The following is a 24,178-nucleotide window of genomic DNA, read 5'->3' on the forward strand; positions in this document are numbered from 1 at the left end:
CAGTGGTGAAGCTACACTGCTTTCTTTAATATTCACTTGATTTTGGATTTATTGTGGCAAAGAACAGAAAAAAACATACTCAAACTTTTTTCTGATGCAAGTCAAAGCAGTTCATTTAATCAAGCCTTTCTACTTCAGTGTCTGCAAAACCAGAATGACCCATAGTGAGATAATAATACAATTTAAATTGGTCAAAAAATGACCACTTCTTTTTTTACATTTGTCGTGCATTTTCTTACAGGGAGAATAAGAACTTCTTGTCACTGGCAAATGGTTCATTTCCTGGCAAAATTCAAAGTGCTAATTATGAGTTGTTAAGAAATTCTGCATGACTTGAGTCTAGACTATATTCTAAATAAAGGAATGGATCCTTGTATGTGAATGTGGAAGAAATAATACCTTTTGTACACAGTCTATCCAAAATCTTAAACTTCTGTACCATTTTGATAAGGATTAAAAAAAACCAACAGAGTAAAATAAAGATCATTCTAACTAATTCCATACAGTAGTTCCTTTAGACACACAAATAATAATTACAGACATCCTTACTCTTCAAAATACCCATGCTACTCTAGTGCTTGCATGTAGGCTTGTACAACTGAGATCTACTTGCATGGTTTTCTGAGTATTTGAGAATTTCTCGTTATTCCAAACCTATACTGAAGTTTAGTTTCATAACTTTTTTTAAGTAGAAGCGCGAATTCAGGCAGGGTTGCTCCCCAACTTGACTTCTATCCATACTTGACAGCAGCCTAACTCGACTTGGTGCCTTCTGAATATTTTAGGCTGCAATTAATACGGCCCACAGTAAAAAGGTTGTAGATGCTAAAATCGCAAATGCCTGGAAAAAACAGTGTTAGGAAGTCTATTCTGGAGCACAGCATCATTACCCCATCTTCTAGATTGAGGTTTGCTTGGCTAAGTCCATAATGTGATGGATGCTTGTATGGGATAGTTGGGGCTAAGGGCCCTTCCAGACAGGCCCAGTATCCCAGGATCTGATCCCAGATTTTCTGTTTATCTCAGATTATGTGGCAGTGTGGACTCATATAATCCAGTTTAAAGCAGAAAATCTGGGATCAGATCCTGGGATATAGGGTCTGTCTGGAAGGGCCCTTAACTGTAGGTAAAAGCACACAGAATTGCAGAAGATAAAAGGTAAAGGGTTCCCCTTACGTTAAGTCCAGTCATGTCTCACTCTGAAGGTTGGTGCTCATCTCCATTTCTAAGCCGAAGAGCCAGCGTTGTCCGTAGACACCTCCAAGGTCATGTGGCCAGCATGACTGCATGGAGCGCCGTTACCTTCCCGCTGGAGTGGTACCTATTGATCTACTCACATTGGCATGTTTTCGAACTGCTAGGTTGGCAGAAGCTGGAGCTAACAGCGGGCGCTCATTCCACTCCCGGCATTTGAACCTGTGGCCTTTCGGTCTGCAAGTTCAGCAGCTCAGTGCTTTAACACACTTTGGCACCGGGGCTCCTACACAAAATAGTAAATGCCTAAATAGTTGACTGTGCTATGTCATTTGTAGGTAGGGACTCACATGAAGAAATGCTACTCAACATACAATGAGTTCCGGGATGAATTTAGCTAGCATTCCAGAGGAAAGGTTAGGCTAAGACAGTGTCTTTTGTTGCATACTTTTCTTGTTGTAGGTATTTTTGCTGTATCATGGAGGATTGTTTGCAATTTTAACACCACAATGAGACTTGGGCTCAGTGTTGTTGTTTAAATTAAATGCAAAAAATGATGATGTTCCATTTCTAATATGTTGTCTCGTTCCTTTCTTTAAAAGCTGGTACTGAATAAAAGAGGTATAGGAACAGAGCGGTAGAAACTGAAGCAGTGTTTGATGATAGTGCCACACAAATTATGTCACTTGTTATTGAAAACGGATAGTGCTTTCTCATTCCTTCAGACTGGCACAGATCCATCGGCCAAACATGGCATGATAGTATCATATAGCAGAACGGGTGGAGTTACAGCGATGCAGCATTGGTTGTAGTTTCTGGCTGGATTCCATCCCTAAATGGGAGAGGAAGGGTAATGGGGATTTATCAGAGCTGTAACAAACACTTCTGTTGAATGTATATTTAAAGTATCTGTAACTGTTAGTAGGCAAGTTACTGCAAAGCCTCACTGTCCTCTTTTCATCTGAGTTTCCTGTTTCGACTGAGTTTTGCAGATGCCAAGAAGTGAACATAAAAGAGTAGAATCTCTACTCTTACACAACCCAAAGGGAACAACATGTACCCATTTCTCAAAAGGTTACATGTTCATTATAATTTTAGGTATAACATACTATCTTGTATAAGATATAATACAATTTCTATTATTAATCATTGTTTTGTTGGGGGACAGCGACAGTTCTATGATCAGCTTCCAGTTGAAGTTGGCCGTAGAATCATGCAGAAAAACTTCAAAATTTTAAAATAAAAGTTCTTTCAGATAAACAAATATTTTTTTAAACATTACACCAAAAAAATCTTTGTGTTTTCATTTTTGGGCCTGTTCCTGGGGCAGATTGAGATAATTCCATTGGATAGACTGCATCAGCTCGAGTTGCTTAGATATGGTTATCATGATTTTCTATGCACAAGTAGATGATATGTGGCATTATTCTTCTCAACATAAATGGTCATCTTTCTGTCTCTGAAGTTCTATAGAATTTGAGGATTTCCTTCATTGTTCTTTAGGAATTTCACTAATAAGGTAGTTTTATGAATGAAGATTATGTTAAGCTTGCAAGAACCACATTTATCCATTTTATTTCATAAATTCATAAAAAGAATGTTGTACAACTTAAGATGCATTAATTGATATATATGTTCATTAGACTTCGGCAGACTCTACATTTTAACTGCTCTGATTCAGTGCTATGGAATCCTGGAATTTGTAGTTTCGTGAAGCAACAGCATTCATTGGCAAAGCTAAAGGATTTATAAACCTTCAGCTTTCAGGATTCCATAGCATTGGGTCATGGCATATAAAGTAGTGTCAGACTGCATTAACTCTAGAGCAGTGGTTCTCAACCCCAGGTGTTTTGGCCTACAAATCCCTGAAATCCCATCCAGTTTACCAGCTGTTAGGATTGCTGGGAGTTGAAGGCCAAAACATATGGGGATCCACAGGTTGAGAACCACTGCTCTACTGAGTACATTAGCCCTCAAATAACCCATGCTTGTCCTTTCTTTGTACAGATTCCATAACAGAAGAGCACTATCTGTTTCATAAATGTGATGGAATCCTTATCATGCTATTAGGCAACAACTTTCTGCAGACCTTCTTCATACCATATTGCAGTGTATTTTCTATCTTTTTCAATTGGGGGGTCAACCTGTACTGGCTAGATTTTTATATTGCAAGCATGGAAGCAGGCAGACTCCCATAAGTAGAATTGCACCTGTACTTGACCTGTTGAAAATAGGCTCAGAGGTCAAAATGGGATTTGAAATTCAAACAGGAAATTATTTTGCAATGTGCAGGACAAATTTTATTATAATATTTCAATTCTCATATCCTACCTCAAACTTGGAAAAGTTACTTTTTGAACTATGATGCATAGAACCCTCTATCCACTAGTGGCTTCTTGTGGCATGCAAATGTACCAGTAGCTATGTATGTTAAGGTTTATATACTTTATCAGTGTTGCTTGGATTGTGAATATAGCCTGTTAAGATCCAAGGCATATTTTATCTGTGGAAGCGGAATACTTGAGTTCTAAAAAAGAAGTGACACAGATAGGCTGCATCTCAGCTTGTTATAGCAGCAACTCCACTTCCTTCCTTAGTCTTAACGATAACAATGATCTTGTCCAGACAAACTCATAGAGACAGGAGGTCACAAAACTGCAGGAACTGCAGATGAAACATAGGTGAGCAGAATGTCCTGAACTTGAATGTCTGACCTTGCATGTTTTTATTTTTCTTTTGCATGCAAACTGCAAAAGGTATGTGAAATACAATCCTCAAGGGCAGCACCAAATAAGGAGGTTTATAAGAAATGGAAGAAAGCCATTGAAACAGTGGGTCCAATTGGGGTCAAAATGCCTTTGAAATGCATTTGAAAACTTAATAAGCAGTATATTTCAGTCTGGTTTTCATATATTTATTTGTGCATTTAGCATATGTTTATTCTTGTATGGAGAGAGGGTTGGATTTCTTAGTCATCTTGGAAAAAACATTTATCTGGGATTTCTGTTACATTGTTTGCCTTTTATCTGAGATCTCGCTTTTTTAAACCAAATAAATTGTATTAATACTTATTCTAAGCAAATGAGATCACACAACATCATACATAGATAAAAAGCCATATGGGAAGGGTTTCTCAGCTTTGTTGCAGTAGTTCTTAGTTTTGTTTTTTGTTTTTTAAATATCCATAAAACATTTCATTTGTTTTGGACTATTTCCTTGCTGTTCCTACCACCAATTGCAGCATTTTATTTTAATTTTGAGATATATCAAAACAGCAAAGTATTTATATCTTCTCCTTTCTGTCCTTAAAAATGTGTTTTAGAATTAATGTTGTAGTGCGTAAATGAAATGACCCTTTTGCGCTATAACACTAGAACAACAACAAAAATAACAGTAACAATCAGATAGGAGAAGATTTGCCTTTCATACTAAAGTATCATCTCAGCAGATTTAAGAAATTGCTACAAAAGAATGGAATGTGTGGGTCTGGAAGTGACAATAATAATCCTCAAGTGATCTATTACAAGGACACATCTGGAAGACCCCTTTGCAGCACTGAAAGTTACACTTGTGTACCATTCAAATTGAATTAGATTTGTTAATGATGGTGCTTGTTCTCTTTCTTTCTCTCATTTAAGGTTCCTGATGTCATTAGTAGCATAAGGCAAGCTTCAAAAGCAGCTCTCAAAGAGGATGTCAAGCCCAATAAAGACAGTGAAGATGCTTTCTACAACTCCCAAAAATTTGAGGTCCTCTACTGCGGAAAAGTGACTGTGGCTCACAAAAAAGCCCCTTCCACTCTGATTGATGACTGCATTGAGAAGTTCAGTCTGCATGAGCGTCAGCGCCTGAAGCTGCTGAGTGAGCACCGGAATTCAGAATCCAGCACAGACCTTGCTGGGGGTGATGGGGACATACCGACATCTCCTTTTGACAGTCCGTTTGAGGAGGAGGAGGAGGCAGATAGCCCAGATGGGGGTAAAACGGGGATGTTCATAGTGGGAAGCCAGACCAATCTGGCCAGCCTGGCGAGTTGTCGTGTCTCCTTCCCTGAACGGATTTTGGAGGATTCTGGGTTTGATGACCAGCAGGAGTTTCGCTCCCGGTGCAGCAGCGTCACAGGTGTTATGCAAAGGAAGACACACGATAATTCAAAAACACAGTCGCGGCGGCGACATGCAAGTGCCCCCAGCCACGTCCAGCCTTCAGACTCTGAAAAGAACAGGACGATGCTGTTTCAGGTGTGCTTTTCAAGAATCCAGTTTAGAGTATTTATGGTTTTTGTAATGGGAGGGAGGGGACGTGAGCCAGATGACTTCACATAATACACCTCCCTAAACTAAAGAATGGAGTTACATTCTGCTGCTACACCAAATGTTTGTAAATTAGCACACACACAGAAAATCAGAAAATCTGGAATCATCCTGGGATATAGGGCAGTATAGAAAGGGCCTTAGTGAGGTAGAGAATGAGTTACTTTTCTTACAAAAATCTCAGTGACACTTGCCTGAACTTGTATTGTAAACTTCTTTAATGAAATACTCTTTTCTGATCGCTGCAGTTACAAGAAATCTAAATTTTATCAGTTAACTTTAATACATGAATGAAAATATTTTGTAGGACGTTCACTTTTTATTCATAGAGCCAACTGAATAAGGGAGTAAATTAGTGAGAAAGATTAAAAGATTCTCTCACACATAACTACAGTAGAGTCTCACTTATCCAACATAAATGGGCCGGCAGAACATTGGATAAGCAAAAATCTTGGATATTAAGGAGGGATTAAGAAAAAAGCCTATTAAACATAAAATTACCAAAACATCACGTTTTACAAGAAATTGACAGAAAAAGAAGTTCAATACACAGTAATGTTATGTAGTAATTACTGTATTTACGAATTTAGCACCAGAACATTGCAACATTTATTACAAAAACAATGACTACTAAAAGGCAGACTGTGTTGGATAATACAGAATATTGGATAGGTGAAGTTTGGATAAGTGAGACTCTACTGTATATGAAAGGAGGGACGTTTTTTGGTGGCGAAAAGTGTGCTCAGGCTGTGGGTATCTTATTAGTATCAAACATTGTAAAAACTGAAAATCTGAGCACTTCAAAGTGTTACTCCCTGAAATAGATGTAATTGAGCAATTGGGTATCTTTGAGCCTGAAAGTGATTATGAGAATTTGTCTCTTTCTCAAATGATTTCTAAGACATTGAAAGTACTACTCCTTTTCAAGATGCAACGATGATCATATAGTCCATGACTAGAGCTTGCTGAACTGGACACAATAAGTCTGAATTTGTCATTGGCAAATCATGTTTTACCCTGACCATTACTGGAATGTCAGCTTATGGTTTTGATACAGGCAAATGATGTAGTTGGAGTTACAGTCCAGAAGCATCTAATCTTGACTTCTACTCTTGTCATCCAGAAACATTTACCCTTGATTGTGTATCCCTAGATTCAACCATCCACAACTTGAAAATATCCTCTCCTCCCCCCAAATTCCTAAGAGCAAATCATCATTTTATATAAGAGACAATGTTTTATTACACCATTCTATGATACCTACTTTATCTGAAACTGAGGTGGTTGCACTTTAAAAAAAACTGTCCATGCTCCCCAAATGGCCACATATTCTGTTGTTTTCTTACAGAATGTAAAAAACACAATCAAAACCCATTTTCCATGTTTTATAGGTTAACATATGAGTAAATTTTTGAATTAGAAAGTAGAAAAGTAACTTTTTTGAATTAGAAAAGGAGTGACACCAAAATAGTAAACCACAAAAGCATTGACCCTGAGACTGCAATGAGCCATTAGCATCTTGCAGACTACATATCCACTGAAACGTATAAGTCCCCTGTGCATCTACCAGAATCTGGGGTTTCCTTTCATAGTTCCTTGGTGAAAATTAGTACTATTTTTAAATAAAGTGTGGTTCACCATACTTGATGTGTTTTCAGGGGATTTTAGAGCTAAATATACAGTTGGCCCTCCATATCCACAGCTCTGCATTCTTGGATTCAATCATGTTTTAAAATGTTGTCCCTTATATAACATGGAAAAATCGTGGTTTGATTTGGGATAGGTTTTTTTGGGGGGGAGTAGGGTATTTTGAAGCCAAGAATGCAGAACCCCATGGAGAGCCAAATGTACAGCAAGAAGCATGTCCTGACTCTTCAGGTTTTATGTTTTCATTGTGAATTGTCTCTTGTCCTGACACAGTTCCTTTCTTCTTTTTTTAAGGTTGGACGATTTGAAATTAATCTTATCAGTCCAGACACTAAATCCGTTGTGTTTGAAAAGAACTTTAAAGATATTTCCTCATGTTCTCAGGTAAGAATTTTATTTGGAAATCGGAAAATGTTTGGACATGTTTACAGCAAAACAAAAATGGCAAATTCAGTGAAAGCAGAAGACACGAGTGGGAGCCCTTTGTAAAATCTGCTTAGTTGTTTCCTGTTTTTAATTACAGGATTCAGCACATTTAGGTAAAATATAATTTGCAGAAAAGTGACAGTAGCATTGAAGAGAATTCCTGTGTTGTATCAACAGAGACATCTGTTAGATTTCACAGTTTTTCTGAGGATATGTCACTTCCAACCTTCCAAAGAATATGCTAATGATAATCAAGATTTTTCTTTATTTATTAAATAGTGAATACTTTCAATATAACACTTTGCATACTTATTTAAATGATGCTTCAGTTCATCCTATTAAATAAGGTAAAGCAGCAGAAAACATGGATTTTACGGTCTGAAACTAACAATACTAGTCAGAGGTAAAAATGAAAAACAGCATTTGAAATTAAGGCATTTGTTCAGCTTTGGTTTTTAAAAGGCAGATCTAGTTAAAGGCAACTCCGCTATATACTTGTGTGTATGTTGAGGACAGGTTTTGAGGCCCAAATTATGGCTTTTCATATGACCCGTGGATAAGTCGAGGGTTATTCCAAAGAAGGAGGAAAGTTGCCCTTGGTAATTAATGTTATAATTTTCCTAGCCAAGCATTCAAATGGGCATTTCTACTCAAAGAAAGCATGTTCATTTTTGAAAACTTCTATGGTATAATACTAACCCTTATCCTCTTAAGAAAAATAGCAAAATGCATTTCTCATAAGAGTGCTTAACTTATATATAAGCTATTTTAGAGTTCCTTGAGCCATATATCTTACTTTGTTCTGCTCCCCCCCCCCCCCCGGAAACAAAAGCAACCTGCCTTAACCCACTTTTTGAAGAGTGAGGTACACTAGTAGATGTGTGGGTTCATAAAGGTCCTGCAAAAAGGATTTTTTTCAAAGCTCTTAATTTTGTACCAGTAGACCATGAATGTAAACAGTATAATGATGAAAGTTCAAAGTAGCTATGTGGAGTTTCCTTGTACTGTGTAGAACAATAAACAATGTTCACAATTTGAAGCATCCTCCTTAGGAAACTAAGATGAAAGAAAGAGCAAAGGGCCAACTTGCCGTAACGCTGGCTCTATGTTTGGTTTTTTTTAAAACATCACACCATCTCCTGTATAATTAAATTAAATTAGAATATGTGGTGGTCCTGCAGATGTCTTACGGTAAAAAGCGAGCCTGTAATTATTTTTGCCCTCTATCCTGGAGCAGCATACAGAAAACTTGGCTGCTTTTGTGCCATTTGTTTATCTGTCTAAAGATGTTAGGTTGATTCTCCCACAAATGTTCCATCTGGTGGGTGGCCATTGTCTGCAGTTCAGAGGTGGAGGAGGAATTCACGTCACTAGGATTGCCATCATTTTCATTTCTCCTTTTGGATAGTGGCATCAGAAAAGATTAGGACCTGTTGTAGTGTGACGATACAGGATTTCATGCTTGCCTTGAGTCCTAACATCTAGTGAGAGATCACATTACCTCAGAAAGTCCTCTGTGATGAGGAGTATGAGGTCAGAGCAACTAGAGAAAAACCTTATCCCATTGTGCAAAGGAGGAAGAGCCTTCTCAGTTCTCTCCATTCATGCTGCTGGTGGCCCTCTGTCCATTCTGTTTAAAGGGTTGACCCTGATGTTAAATAAATGAACACAGTCATAAAAATGATCCTGGCCATAGAAAGAAGTCCATTTTCTTTTTACTGCATAGGCTAGTAAAATATTGTTTAGTTTTCGAAAGAGACAGTACTGTGTAGATTCGGGTAAGTATACACACTGGATAGCAGTGCTAAATTATTATTTTTCAGAATAGTTTATATGTGTATATTCAGTGGAGGCTTGTGGCTCTGATGTCATCTGCTCTGGATTTAGACTGAATTTCCAAGGAACTATCCAAGATGCTGAACCTACCTCAGATGACTTCAGCTCCTTTGATCACTTTTTCAAAGTTTAGACTAAAATCTAGAATAGATTTGTTGCCAAGTGTCCAAGTGACCACTATGTATGTGCTTTTATACATTCTCTCATAAGCCAGCAATGTAAGGATTGTAATTTCCACAAGGAATATTGGAAAGGACTATATGGGATATATGAGTACAGTTTTTTTTCCTGATTTCAAAGTATGCTGACATAATCACTGATACAAATTTTGATAGTATCCTGGCTTTTTCTTTCTTTCTCTATAGGGCATAAAACATATTGATCATTTTGGTTTCATTTGTCGGGAATCTATTGAAACGGGAATTAGCCAGTACGTTTGCTACGTATTCCAGTGTGCAAGTGAGTCTTTGGTAAGCTACAATTCTTTCAATATTATTCAGGTTACTCTGTGATTTTTATAATGAGATGAATAAAACTTCAAACTGTGATGAGTTTCTTCCCACTTTTTGTAAGAAGAGAACTAGTCTGTGTTACGATGTCCTTCTGACTCAAACTACAGGAAAGGAGATTCCACTTGAACATCAGGAAGAACTTCCTCACTGTGAGAGCTGTTCGACAGTGGAACTCTCTTTCCGGGGCCGTGGTGGACGCTCCTTCCTTGGAGGCTTTTAAGCAGAGGCTGGATGGCCATCTGTCGGGGGTGCTTTGAATGCGATTTCCTGCTTCTTAGCAGGGGGTTGGACTAGATGGCCCATGTGGTCTCTTCCAACTCTACTATTCTATGATTCTATGATTCTAATTCTTGTTTGGACTTGTTCATATAATACCAAGCAGCAAGAAAAGAAGCAACACAAGTTACCAGTCTTATAGAAACTTGGAGCTGTCGGAGTGTCTTACAGGCTGCCCATCCCGGTCACATTTCCAGCAGATCATTCTCTGTTTGAAGGCAGCTGATTCCATTGTTCAACTGTTTTTTCCATAAAGAGATTTCTTCTAATGTTCATTTGAAATTTCCCTTCCTATAACTTAAGTCCAGAAGATCTACTTCTGTCTTCCATATGATAGACCTTCAGGCATGTGAAGAGGCCACTACTTTTCCAAACAAAACTTGCTCAGTTACTTCACCTTAGAACTTGATTTCCATAGTGCCAGCTATTTTTTTTTTTTGCTCCCTCTGAACCCAATTCCATTTGTATTCATCATTAAAATGCAGGCCCAGAAGTAGATACTGGATTCCAGAAGAGAGTTGATCAGTAAAGAATTAAATAATTTACCTGACTTGGAAATGATAGTTCTGTTAATGAAGTCTATGTCACATTCATTTTTTGCAGCCACATTGTATTACTGATTCATACTCAGCTGACAATTTACTACAATCCCCAGGATGCATTCTGACACCTATTATTGCCAAGGCTATGTTCTTACCTGAATTTGAGTGCAGATCATGTATCTCCATCTAGAACATGTGGATGTATCCACCACTTCCTGCCTGTTGTCAGGAGGTTCTGTACTCATCTTCCTTCTCTTTCTGCCAATATATGAGTCATGACATCACCATGAGGTAGGAAATGAGGGCACAATCTGAATCAGCATTCATTTATTTGCCTTCACGGTGGCTGCAAAGTACAGGAGCATCCAAGAAGCCACATTACTACTGAAACACTTAGTCCCATTCCAGAGTCTTTTGAGCAATGGTTTCTAAATTTGTGCCTGCAGATTATGTTTGCCTACAACTTTCAGAAACCGTAACTATTGACTTTACTGATCAGAGCTTTGGGAGTGCTACTATGACAGAAAGCCATTGATTGAGAAAATAAAACGATTGGCATTCTGGGATGCTGTATCAGCAGAACTATCTCCTAGTTATAAGGAGGATGCCTGCCTATTTGTTCCTAATGCATATACATGAGATTTTGAAAATACTTTTAATTTCAATTCAGGTATCTGTTATGTCGTATGTAAAATGGGGCTAAGTAGAATTGCCCAATATGAGATCTAGAAGCCTTAAATAATTTCTGAATGCATTCACATGAAATGGCCTTCATATACCTGCATATCTTTGTTGATAACAGAACAGAAGATTATTTTCAGTTATAAGGTGCTCACAAAACACGTTATAGCATACATTCAATTTTTTTCTTACCTGGAAATGAATGGAACTTGTTAGTCACTATCCACTTGAAACACATTGGTTTTAATGACTCAGTTTTAGGAAGGACTAACATGGGATTTAGCCCTTAAACATTGTATTGATAACTAATAGCATCTCAAGAAGTAGAATTTTATCCTTTGGCATCTATGATAGATAAGACTTAGGTTGAGGAATATAAATGTAAATGATCAAGAGAGATTGATGGTTTATTTAAAAGGAGAAAACTGTTTCTTTATTATTTATTTATTTCTTTGCCGTATTTCTATCCCAAGGGGAACTCAGAGTGGCTTACATCTTGGCACAATTCGATCCTGCATCAAAGTACAAACATAAAAAAAATTATAAATACATTAAATAGTAAAACAATAGCATATAAATAGAATTAAAATAAGATTTAAGACAGCAATTAAAACAATCACAAAACTATGATTAGCTTTTGAATAACCAGCATATCCCAGTTAAATATCAATGCAAACACAAAGATCTTTTAAACAATCTATTATGTTGTAAATAGAAAACTAACCGTATGCCCAAATACTATTATAGTTGTTTTAATGTTCAAAGCGTAGAAGAGAACCTACTGTAAAACGCTAATCACATTCCAGTGTTTTGGAGACTGAGGGTCTGGTTTTCTTCACTAATACATGTCTCTTTATTTTAATATATATGAAGGGAAAGGAGATACTGAAAAGGCTTTTCTATGAGGTGTGGAAATGGATTTGAATCACTATACTAGGAGAGGGGAAACTTTATGACCTCTGACCTCTTTCCCCATAGACAATGTACAGTCTGCCCCCTCTAAAGTGAGGGAGTGTGGGAATCTTGCATGCCTCTATTTGTGATCATGTCCGGGCAAGGCCCAGACTGGCGTCTGGAAACAATAAAGGCTGATGGGCTGTTCATCTGGTTACTAATAGGCTGATAGTTTAGCTTTGGTTCTTTTTAACCTCAGAGCATAAAGGAACAGCACCCATCCTTGGGACACACTACATAAAGGAGCAGCTCTTGCCTGGAAGTGATGCCCATAAATTTATGACCCTGATCAGTTATCTTTAAGTGTTGGACTATTATCTGATTGGAAAAAAAATTATTGAAAATCAAACAAACCTAACTCATGATAATTAAATCAGTGTGAAATAGAGCTGGAGCCTGTCAAAAAGAGCAACTTTAAGCAGCCCATTTTGTAGTAAAAATAAGGAAAGTCCACTACAGTTTGGCCTTATTAAAATGAATGTGAGGTTTGCACTAGTGTTTTTAATTTCTTGGAGGGCTTCTGGAAGGCTGGGTCTACACTGCCTTATAATCCAGATTGCTGAAGCAGATCATCCACATTTGTCTGATTTGAATCCAGTTCAAAGCAGATAATCTGGATTTTATATGGCAATGTAGATGGGGCCGAAGAAAATCCCTTTATGTATTGTGTCCCCCATTTCTAAATTTGTGAATCTGAGTAAACATGTGGAATAGGCTTTCTCAGCTTTATCTATCTATTTATCTTCTAATCAGGTTTAATATTATTTTTCCCCTCCAGGTTGATGAGGTCATGCTCACGTTGAAGCAAGCTTTTAGCACTGCTGCAGCACTACAGAATGCCAAGACTCAGATTAAGCTTTGTGAAGCCTGCCCAATGCATTCATTGCATAAACTCTGTGAAAGGATTGAAGGTACTTGTGAGCCTTTGTTTCCTTGAAAAACATTGTGCTTCCCCCCACTTTTTATGATGCTCAAGATCTACACAACGTTGTCTTTTGATACATTGCAAACTGTTCTGCACGTTGTAATATGGAGTTACCTTGTTTGGTCTCTCATTGCTCACTTGCATGTCTAAAGATGCTGTCCTGTGCACACATGGGCGTAAAGCCTTTTGTACATTTAGGATTACCTTGCATATTTATTCCATATTATATACATATGAAAAGAATCCAGCTTCTTCAGCTGTGTTTGCTTCCTTCAGAATACTGAGATGTGAAAACTTGCAGTTATATTCAATTTGGTTCAGTACATAGTAAACCACCATCAGTCTTAAGATTATGCAAGTCCTTATAGCCTGTGTTCCTGATAGGTTATCTGCCAGATGGTGAGAAAGAAACCTTTAACAGGCCCAGCTAATAATAGGCTGGCAGATCCAGTCCAAGTTTACCTAGTCCAAACATTGCACAGAAGGACTTTTTAAGCTCTAAAAATGAACCATGGAGCCAGTGTCTTTCCCCCTTTTGCTCCTTCACTTTGTGTTCAAAGGTGTGCTGCCTTTAAACAAAGAAGTTCCACTTGGCAGTGATGGCTGTTCCTCATTCCTATTAAGGCTTGTTGCAATCTTGATAAAGTAAACATACAAAAAAAAAAGGGATTTGATTGGGCTCTTCTGCTTTATCATAGTTTTTTTGTGTGCAGGCTTTGGCAAGCTGAAGAAGAGAAACGCCTGTTTTCTGCATGATTAGAAAACATACATATCCAGGATTCCTGATTGTAGGGAGGGTTTTTAGACATAGAGGAGGCATTCTACTGGCTGACCATCGCACTTCATGTGGGGAGAGTGACAACAGAGGGGTCAGAGTTACTAAATTCCCCAACTCATGTACATTATATTGCAAAACACAGAATAGAATATGAATTAGACTCTATCATAGTTTATCAGTGGTGGTTGAGAGCTGGCATGGCGGACAGGTTTGAGTTTTGGACTATGACTGAAGAGCAGGATTTTAATTTCTGCTTGGGACATTCTCAACTTCCGTGAAAAATAAGGGCAAACCTCTCTGAACAATACTGCTGAGAAACCCCTGTGATAGGTCACCATAAGTTTGAAACAACTGGAAGGCACCCAGCAACAGCAACTGCTAATCATATTATCCAGGGCTGAAGAATGGTGATGTTTTCTCATAATATTTGAGAATTATGAATACCAGATACTGCAGGCTGTATTTCAGAGGAAGATCTGGCAAAATCACCAGCGGGTATTTCTTGCCTATGAAATTAATGGTGTTGCTATAGATTGAAGGCACATACACATGTGTCTCAGACTGGACTGCTATATATCCCAGGATCTGATCCCAGATTATCTACTTTGGGATTATGTGAGTCTACACTGCCAGATAATCTGAGATAAGATAATGTGAATCAGATCCTGGGATATAGTGCAGTGTAGATCCAGCCATAATCCAGTATCTGATCCCAGGTTATCTGCCTTGAACTGTTGGATTATAGAAGTCTTCACTGCTATATAATCCAGTTTAAAGCAGATAATATGGGATCAGGCCGTGGATTATATGGCAGTGTAGAAGGGGTCTTATACACTTTTAGTAAGGCCCTTTCTACTTCCATATAAAATCCAGATTATCTGCTTTGAACTGGATTATATGGCAGTGTAGACTCATATAATCCAGGTCAAAGCAAATGTGGATTATCTGCTTTGATAATCTGGATTATAAGACAGTGTAAAAGGGGCCTTAGTGAGTTCCACTTTTAAAATACATTTAAAACTAATCATTAAAAAAGAGAAACACATAGAGGATAAATCTAATTTTGTTTCAAAAAGCTCTTTTTGTCAGAAGCTCCAACAACTTCGTTGGATTGATGATTTTGCCTTGACTGCAGTGCTTCCCTGCTTATGATGCTAATAGTTACTGATCATAGACAAACATTATTTTTAATTAAACACACTAGCTTTTTTGCTGGATTATAAATACAGTATTCCAGCAAAAATATACTACAATCAGATAATCAGTAAAGCAGTAAAGACTAAGAGCCCATGTCAGGTTGATTAGTGATTTACAACACTCAGCAGTACATATTGTGTCAAGAAAGAGATGATGGATGTCAAACACTTTCAAAACTTGAGACAAGCCAGAACCCTTGTTTCAGGATTGCCTTAGTCAGCATTCATCATAAGAGGATGTGTTGCAATGTCAGCTCCCTCTGGTGGGCAAAGAACAAAACATGACAAGTTTTTTTTCTCCAAATGCAATCCAGTTTTAAACTGAGCTCTTATAGGAAAAACAAATTTTCCACTGCTATATTTTTCCCTTATAGCAAGGGAAGAGATAGAAGATGTGTGCTTCAGTTAAGAGATATTTTTCTGAATATTCATTCTTTAAAAATGTAGCACCAGAGGCACAAAAGATACAGAAAAAGGTGGCATAGATTCCCATATCACAACAGAGAAGTGCAGTTTAATATGTTTCAGCAATTTTTTTCCTAATATTAACAATATGAATGGCACTCCATGCAGTCATGCTGGCCACATGACCTTGGAGGTGTCTATGGACAACGCCGGCGCTTCAGCTTAAAAATGGAGATGAGCACTAACCCCCAGAGTCAGACACGACTAGACTTAATGTTGGGGGAAAACCTTTACCTTAACAATATGAACATGTGAAATGAAACAGCGAGGTTAGGCAAGCCCTTCATAGGTAAACAAAACTTCTGAACTTTCTAGAGAACAATTTTTCAAAATGCATCTAGTTGCGACTTTTTCTTTCACCAGGTTATTATTCTTCTTATTAACTGTATGTATATCCCACCTTTCTTCCCATGGGAATTCAAGGTTTCCCGCAAGAGGCAGCATGGTGTAGTGGTTTGAGCATGAGCTTAAACACTACACCATGGTTCAAATCCTTGCTTAGCTGTGGAGCTCACTTGGTGGCCTTGGATACACTCTCTCAGCCTCAAAAGGCAAAGTCAACTCCCTTCTCAACAAATCTTGCCAAGAACACCCCATGATAGGTTTTCCTTAATGATGTCATGAGTCAGAAATGGCTTGAAGGCACACCAGCTTTCACCAGCTTCCATTTTTCTAAGAGTTTCTATTTTGGTCTGAAGATCTACACTGTTTTGTTTGAATACACTGAGATTAGGTAGTGAGGCAAGCTAATCTGCTTTCACCTCTTTTCTCTTGCTCAAGAAGAGATTCTGGAGGAAGTTCTTGTTTATCTTTTCTGAGCTGTGCAGGTACACAAAGCTGCAGTAGGATCAGCAAGAGTCAAATCACATTATTTTCTAGCTGAAGTTTTATTGCATTGTTTACGGCAGGCACAGTGCTGCAACCTGACAGTGAAAGACTGTTTTTCTCCAGTTCTTCATTAACTTCCCAGTCCCAATGCTGCTAAAACATTTGACTAGAGAAAGGGTGAGGGAGAAAATGGTTCTTGGGCAAGTGTAAAAAGGAACATTTTTGTTAGGGCATATACCTGTAAAAAGGGAATGTTTCTGTTTATCATGCAGTAGGTAGTATCTGCAAAAGTAACTGAGTATTGGATAACCTTTTTTGCACCCAAAGAGGGTCAGTTTTTGAAACCGGGGCCACCACCTTCTCTTTTCCTTAAGGCATAGAAAAGAAACAAGAAAGAAAATGATACAGGATTGTTGCCTTTGAGGCAGCAACAACAACATCCTCAAACACAATATTATGTTGATAAATCAGAATTTTTCTCAGAAGCCACATTGCTCTAATAGAACACTTGAGTCAAACCGCTGAATAAGATGTTTCCCCTTCAGGAACCAAATGTGAAGGCTTAGGGTATCATGAAATTATCTTTACCATTCCTATTGAATGTAAATTATAAAGATAATTTTCAGACGTTCTATGTTGTTTATTCTAGCCTAAGTAAAATATTTACTCACAGAAATGTCAAGGAGCGTGTTCTTTGTGTGCATGCATCTGGTGTGTGCATGCATGCACACAAAGAAAGCTGGTGTGTGCATGCATCTATACATACACAACACCTTATCTGGACAGGGGTCCAGCACTACATTCAGCCCACTGACCTAAAGAGCCAATATTTAAGTACACACTTAAGTGACACTTCTCTGACTCTGATGATACACAATTCTGAACATAGATGTTTTCTAGTCTCTCCTTCAAGATGGAAGCATTTATTCCAGGGTGATGAATGTATCTGAACAGTGTAAGGCTAGAACTGGGGATGAAGATGTGGGTGGCATGTAAGCCATATTCCCAGTGTTTCCAAGCACCCATTTGTAAGAACCTGCCTTGGACCATAGTGCTTGAGTGTGAAAATGAGACCGCTGCCCTTTTCAGTTGACAGTAGTTACAGAATGGCAGTAAGCCCACTCTTATCAGGGTCCCTGCTCAGGGGAGCTTTGCAGTTGCTTTCCATCAAAGGATTTTAAAACTCTATGTGCAAAGGTGTGACCTGCATCCAGGTACTTAGGGTTATTGGAGTGTGTGACATACCTGTACATTCATGCTTCCATCTTCAATTTTAACACTTCATGAGCCTTGTATCACTTGGTCATTTATAACTGAGGACACATTGTCCAAGGTAGACTCACCAGCTGAAAAGCCAGAGAAATGAGATCTCCATGTATCTAATAGTAATAGCAGAAGGACATACAGACAAGTAAAAACTATTTGAGAGAATTTGGAGCTGTGGCAGTTCTTGTGATGCCCCTTTTGCTTAATTCAATGAGTCATGATATATATATGTATGTATGATGAAAAGGTAGATGCAGATACAGTAGAATCTCACTTATCCAAGCTAAACGGGCCGGCAGAAGCTTGGATAAGTGAATATCTTGGATAATAAGGGGGGGGGGGGTTAAGGAAAAGCCTATTAAACAGCAAATTAGGTTATGATTTACAAATTAAGCACCAAAACTTCATGTTATATAACAAATTTGACATAAAAGGTAGTTCAATACGCAGTAATGTTATGTTGTAATTACTGTATTTACGAATTTAGCACCAAAATATCACGATATATTGAAAACATTGACTACAAAAATGCATTGGATAATCCAGAGGCTTGGATAAGCGAGGCTTGGATAAGTGAGACTCTACTGTATTTATTTTTTGCAGCTAGCAAGCAAGCTTAACGTCCTTCAAATTTATGTACATAGAGAGAAGGACAGACAGTCCATCTTGGATTATATATTGGATTATATACGAGAATTGTATTTATATTTAGCTGCTTGTTTGTTTGAAATTTCTTTTTATTTCTTTTTTACTTCATAATCAATTTAAATAGAATGATATGAACTAAAAATGCTTCTTCATGGAGTTTTAATTTTTTTTAAAAAATGAAATGTATTTTTGATGTTCTGTCATGATTTAATATGTGTTATAAGGTGCATATCCATCTATTGTTAACCTCAGGTTTTATATATGACGTTCTACAGCTTCATGCAAGAAAGGCAAAGAAATAGTTTGTCAAATAAATGTAACTTGTTTGATCAATGCCTGTCTCTACTCTGTTTTTAGGGCTTTATCCACCAAGAGCTAAACTTGTCATTCAGAGACATCTGTCATCCCTCAGTGACAATGAACAAGCGGACATCTTTGAGCGTGTTCAGGTAATAAACTAATCCTTGTTAGCATTTGGGCTTCAGTAGCTAGAGGAGAAACACCAAGAATCAAAAGCTCTGCATCTATAGTTAATTTATGATCCCTCTTTGTCACTGCATCACCACAAAACCTAAATAGTTTTGCTACTCACATATTACAATTGCACACTCCTGATACTATTTTTAAACTATAGTGAAATAAATTAATCTTGAGACCCATTAACGAAAGTATGAATTACCTCTAGTCTTAGAAATATCCAAGCTAAATAATGAATCTGTCCAAAATCTACCTTCTTTTTTTGCTTCACAGAAAATGAAACCTATTAGTGACCAGGAAGAAAATGAGCTTGTGATTCTACATTTGCGACAACTATGTGAAGCTAAACAAAAGACACATGTTCATATTGGAGAAGCACCAGTGGTAAAAATTTTATTCTGTGTTGTTATGTTGTAATACTATTTTCTTAAAAACATTGATAAGAAAAAGCAGCATAGGAAAATGTAGCATATAAAAAAGTAAAACTGATTTTCAGAAAAAATGAAACTGGCACCTAACTAGAACTATGGTAAATTAAAATCATAGTGCCTTCTTAGAATAATCTTAGTGCCTCAGAATAATCTTAGTGCCTCCTTAGAATATGTAAGGAGGTGCCAGTTGATTAGATAAGCGAGGAGAATATGTTATTTTCCATATCTGATTTACTCTGGTGGAAAAACAAAAACCTTACAGCTGACATCAGGAAACATGACACTGTGGTTTAGGCTGTTAAAATACTTAGCTCACTGCAGAGTGAACAGTTTCTCCATCACTAAACCTGCCAACAAGAGTTGATAAAATCTAGGGAATGTCATTAGTTCTAACTCAGTTAATCACAGTAGTGTTGTAAGTATAACATTCAAGTTGTTAGAGGACTAAAATGTTTCATTTTATAAGCATTTTGTTTTGTTTTGAATATAATAATCTCATTCTTGACTGCTTTTCTTAAGAGTATTAAAAATGATTGCACACAGAATTTGAGAATGGTTGCATATAGAACAGAACTGCATCAACAGTATTATAGCAAATTTAGGGTTGGCTAATATTTCCCCCCACTTCCCGTACTGACGTTAAGGATAGGGATTGAGATAGTCAGTAGCCTAGGGAAAACTTGTGAGTTTCTGTAAGAAACCAAACTCAAATTAGGGACTTACTATAACAGTCTCTCAGAGCCTGGCTAGAAATGATTGATGTTGTGTATGAAAGAATGTAACACTGACTTGTCTGGTATATGATATTAGCTAATAGCACCAGCAGGATTTTTCAGTCTTGATCTGGGGAACAGTACTGGAAAAAAGCAAAATTACATTTCTTTCTTCATTTTTTATATACCGTGTTTCCCTGAAAATAAGACAGTGTCTTATATTAATTTTTGCTCCCAAAGATGCACTAGGTCTTATTTTCAGGGGATGTCTTATTTTTCCATGAAGAAGAATTCACATTTATTGTTCAACAAAATATGAACATTTATTATATACTGTACAGTAGTTGTCATCACAAATCAGCATAACCAGTCAAACTGAATCCTATCAAGAATTTCTTGTTACTACCATTATTTCCATATACAACACTCTATGGTACATACATTTACTAATCCTGCATGCTCTGGTGTTCTGTTCAGCAGGCATGCTTCCAAACAAAAACTTTGCCAGGTCTTACTTTCAGGGGAGGCCTTATATTTAGCAATTCAGCAAAACCTCTAATAGGTCTTATTTTCTGGGGCTGTCTTATTTTAGAGGAAACAGGGTAGATATAGGTGAGAGGGATGATAATATGATTTGGATGCTTTCCGTTGATTGTTTGATAACAAAACTTATCTTAGCAGAATGCTTCCAACAACACAATTCCTGAAAATGCAGCTAGTGGTGGCAGATTCAAACTTGACATTCTGAAAAACAAGGCCAAGAAATCTTTGACTAGTTCTCTTGAAAACATCTTCTCAAGGGTAAGTTTGATCTCTCAGTAGCAATAGATGTTTCACAGATAACATTGGCCAACACACATTTTGGTGCCTCAAATGTTAGACCTGTTTCTGGATATATTTGACCAGCTGATTCCAAAAATGGCACCAATTTCACCTTATCAACTCTAGTTTTTGAGATACAGAACCTATGCCATATACCCGTAATCATCTGCTTGTCCATAGAAAACCATGATAACCATATCTAAGAGACTAGAGCTGATGTGGTGTATCTGATATGGGTTTCTGAATCAGTTCCCCAAATAACCCCAGGAATTGGCCTAAAAATGAAGACATCAAGATAATTTTTCTGTGTTATCAACAATATCACAAGTAATCTACTAATGCCTTCTCATATTGGTTGGATAGGAACCAATCTCTATTTCGAGCAATGCTTTTCGTCCAGTTTCAGGGGCCATCCAGTGAACTCAAAGTTGTAGCAAGATTTTTCGGCATTACTAGGCAATTTGTTGGCTTTGGCTTCTGTGTGCATTAGCTTCCTTTTGACTCATTTCTCATTTAAAAAGCCCACATGAATATTTGTATGCATTCTTATGCACAGTTTCTCACACTACATGTTGTTGTTATTGTTATTTCTTGCCCACCTCCCGATGGATTGGGAACAGCAATAAATTAAAATGCAACATAAACTATCAGTTAAAAACACATAACTCATAACCCAGTTAAAACATCAGTTTAAAAAAAATAAAATCAACACAGTTAAAAACAAGCAATGCATAATTTAAAATGCACATTTAAAAATCATCTGAATAGGCCTCCTAGAAGATACAGATCTTTGTTGTTTTTAACTTTCAAACAGCATAATCAGCTGTCAAATCTTCTCTGGCAGGTTATTCTGTCTAGGGGCAGTCATCATTAGCCTAGTCCAAACTGACTGGAGTAAATGGCCCCCAAAGGACCTAAGAATAGGGGCCGGATTGTATGAGAGGAGATGACTCCATAGGTAACCTGGACCCAAGTCGTGTAGGGCTTTAAAAGTAATGATACTACTTGGCAACCAAATAAGAGATTTTAATATAAGTGTTATATGATCACTCTCTAGATGTATCAGTGACCAGTCTGGCATTTCCGAACGTTACTTTCAGTGACAAATAAACATGTTTATATGCATGTTCTGATTTCAGAACTTAATTGCAGAAGAAAAAGGCAAATATAGAAGAATTACTGTTTTGGCTTGCTTATTGCAAATCCAGTGCAATCAGGCTGTCTTATCCCAAATTGGGGCAGGGCTACTAAAATTCATGGTCATAGCCACTGTTCCCTTCCCACTTCCCTCTGATTTGGCTTTCAGGAGGAGGAAAGAAGAGAATGATAAGAAGAAACCAATGTTGGGCCTAATATCAATGTTACTGGTATCTGAAATGCTGATTCCAAATGTCCCACAATATTAAAATACCACAACACAACAGTATCTCATAGATATATTTTATATTAACTGAAAAATTCAAAAGAAAAAGCAGTCAAGGAACCCCATAGTTGTGTTTCTTCATATTGATTTAGCTTCACTGTAAGTTGAAAAAGCTGAGACACTATCTGAGGGTAGATAGTGAAGGGGTGAAAGACAAAATTAGTTTTCAGTTAACTGAATAAATATGCAGTAACCTGTATTCAGCCCAAAAGCTCATAACTGCAACATATGCCTCTTGTTTTCAAGGCATGTCAAGCTGAATATTTGGTAGCTTAAAAATGTAATGTGAACAGTAAGCACATTTTTTGAACATCGAAAGGAAATATTGATGCTTCCCTGAAGCAAAACTCTGAGCTATTAAAATACCTCCATTTATTTGTCTTCTTGTTTCATGTCTGCCAATAAATACTAGTTTCACTTTCAAGAATTCTGTTCAACATGTTTTAGGTGTACAAATGTTCAGTTATCTTGAAAGAAAATGACATTCATTTAAAAGTAAATATAGGTCATCATATCAAACCCTGTGTTTATCTGATGAAATAACTTTTTGCAATGAAAATGTAATACGAGGGTTATCCAGAAAGTAAATTACATTTTGGAATTAAAAATGAACAAAGTATAGGAGAAAACATTTACCATATGCAGTTGAAAGCCACACCCAAATACCACTTCTCAATATAGTCGCCATTCAAATCTAGGCACTTATCATAGCGATGAATGAGCTTCGCAACTCCTTCCCCACAAAACTCTGCCACTTGCGTCCTCAACCAGCTGGTCACCCATTCCCGCAGCTGCGCATCGTCGCCAAAACGCTGCGTTGATTTCATGGACTTCTGAAACAGATTCACAAAAGTATGGTTAAAAGTAGTTGTAGCATAGCACTTCCTCCTTAAATCTTCTTTTGCCTGTATGACTCCAACTGATGGCATGAACCAATACTATTATCTGTATTGGCACACGAATGCACAAAACTTAGTGAAAATAAGATTTACTAACCGAGGACCTCATCATATGGAGGTCCTCAAACTGGGGGATGGCATGGGCATCTGTGAGGCAGCATGGCAAATCAGTCGAACAGTGGGATAAACTGTTGGGCAGCGCTCCACATTGCCCTTTTGTCATCCCACATGGAAACCCATCTGGCCCTGGCTTGATCCTGCGCTGCCCCCAGCTTAATTTATGACAGAGGCTTTCAACGTGTGGGTCCCCAGATGTTTTGGCCTACAACTCCCAGGAATCCCAGCCAGCTTACCAGCTGTTAGGATTTCTGGGAGTTGAAGGCCAAAACATCTGGGGATCCACAGGTTGAGAACCACTGATTTTTGAGAACATAGATAATCACCCATGTTCTCAGGGATTCCACTTAGCATGTATCATCCATGACTAATCTGTTATAAATTGATTTCAGTGCTATAATTGGCCAGTTCTTTGATTATGGGAGGAAAGGGGTACCTTCTTCGGCACTCAGTTCTATGTGTACAATGTGCCCTTTGCATCTGCTTAGGTTTGGTTCCAGAACCCCAAATGGATATCAAAAGCCATGAATGCTTTAGCCCTTTAACACTGGCCAACACACATTTTGATGCCTCAGATGTTAGACCTGATTCTGGGTGTGTTTGACCCGCTGATCCCAAGAATTGCACCAGTTTGCTCAGCTCTTGTCTTTGAGATACAGAACAAATACCATAGACCAGTCTTCATCTGCTTATCCATAAGAAATCATAACCATATCTAAGAAACTAGAGTTGAAGTGGTCAATCTAATGTAATTTTCTGGATCAGTGTCCCTAATAATCCCAGGAACTGACTAAAAACAAATACACCAA

At 37.6% G+C, this 24,178-nt stretch overlaps 1 protein-coding gene and 1 long non-coding RNA gene across 9 annotated transcripts in view; one reads left to right on the forward strand and one right to left on the reverse strand.

The window, feature by feature from the left end:
- The window catches only part of tbc1d4 (TBC1 domain family member 4), a 115,514-nt gene that overhangs the window by 47,421 nt on the left and 43,915 nt on the right, over nucleotides 1-24,178 (forward strand). For 3 of the 8 annotated variants that reach the window (XR_010004395.1, XM_008106893.3, XM_008106895.3), the window contains exons 2-8: nucleotides 4,833-5,435; nucleotides 7,449-7,538; nucleotides 9,782-9,886; nucleotides 13,160-13,292; nucleotides 18,845-18,936; nucleotides 19,238-19,348; nucleotides 20,787-20,909. Coding sequence is in view for 7 of the 8 variants with exons in the window: in XM_008106893.3 (XP_008105100.1) it covers nucleotides 4,833-5,435; nucleotides 7,449-7,538; nucleotides 9,782-9,886; nucleotides 13,160-13,292; nucleotides 18,845-18,936; nucleotides 19,238-19,348; nucleotides 20,787-20,909 (1,257 nt within the window). In the remaining variant the exon portion in view is untranslated. Of the gene's footprint in view, nucleotides 1-4,832; nucleotides 5,436-7,448; nucleotides 7,539-9,221; nucleotides 9,359-9,781; nucleotides 9,887-11,152; nucleotides 11,222-11,270; nucleotides 11,417-13,159; nucleotides 13,293-18,844; nucleotides 18,937-19,237; nucleotides 19,349-20,786; nucleotides 20,910-24,178 lie in introns of those variants that run through there. The other 5 variants (XM_008106892.3, XM_008106894.3, XM_062975571.1 and 2 more) reach the window with 4 other exon arrangements.
- On the reverse strand, nucleotides 1,716-11,113 carry LOC134297601 (uncharacterized). The gene is made up of 3 exons (XR_010004396.1): nucleotides 10,902-11,113; nucleotides 9,082-9,228; nucleotides 1,716-2,026 (listed from the first exon to the last, which is right to left on the reverse strand). It is a non-coding gene; the product is annotated as an uncharacterized LOC134297601 (long non-coding RNA).

The sequence above is a fragment of the Anolis carolinensis genome, chromosome 3 (assembly GCF_035594765.1).
Source record: "Anolis carolinensis isolate JA03-04 chromosome 3, rAnoCar3.1.pri, whole genome shotgun sequence".
NCBI lineage: Eukaryota > Metazoa > Chordata > Lepidosauria > Squamata > Dactyloidae > Anolis > Anolis carolinensis.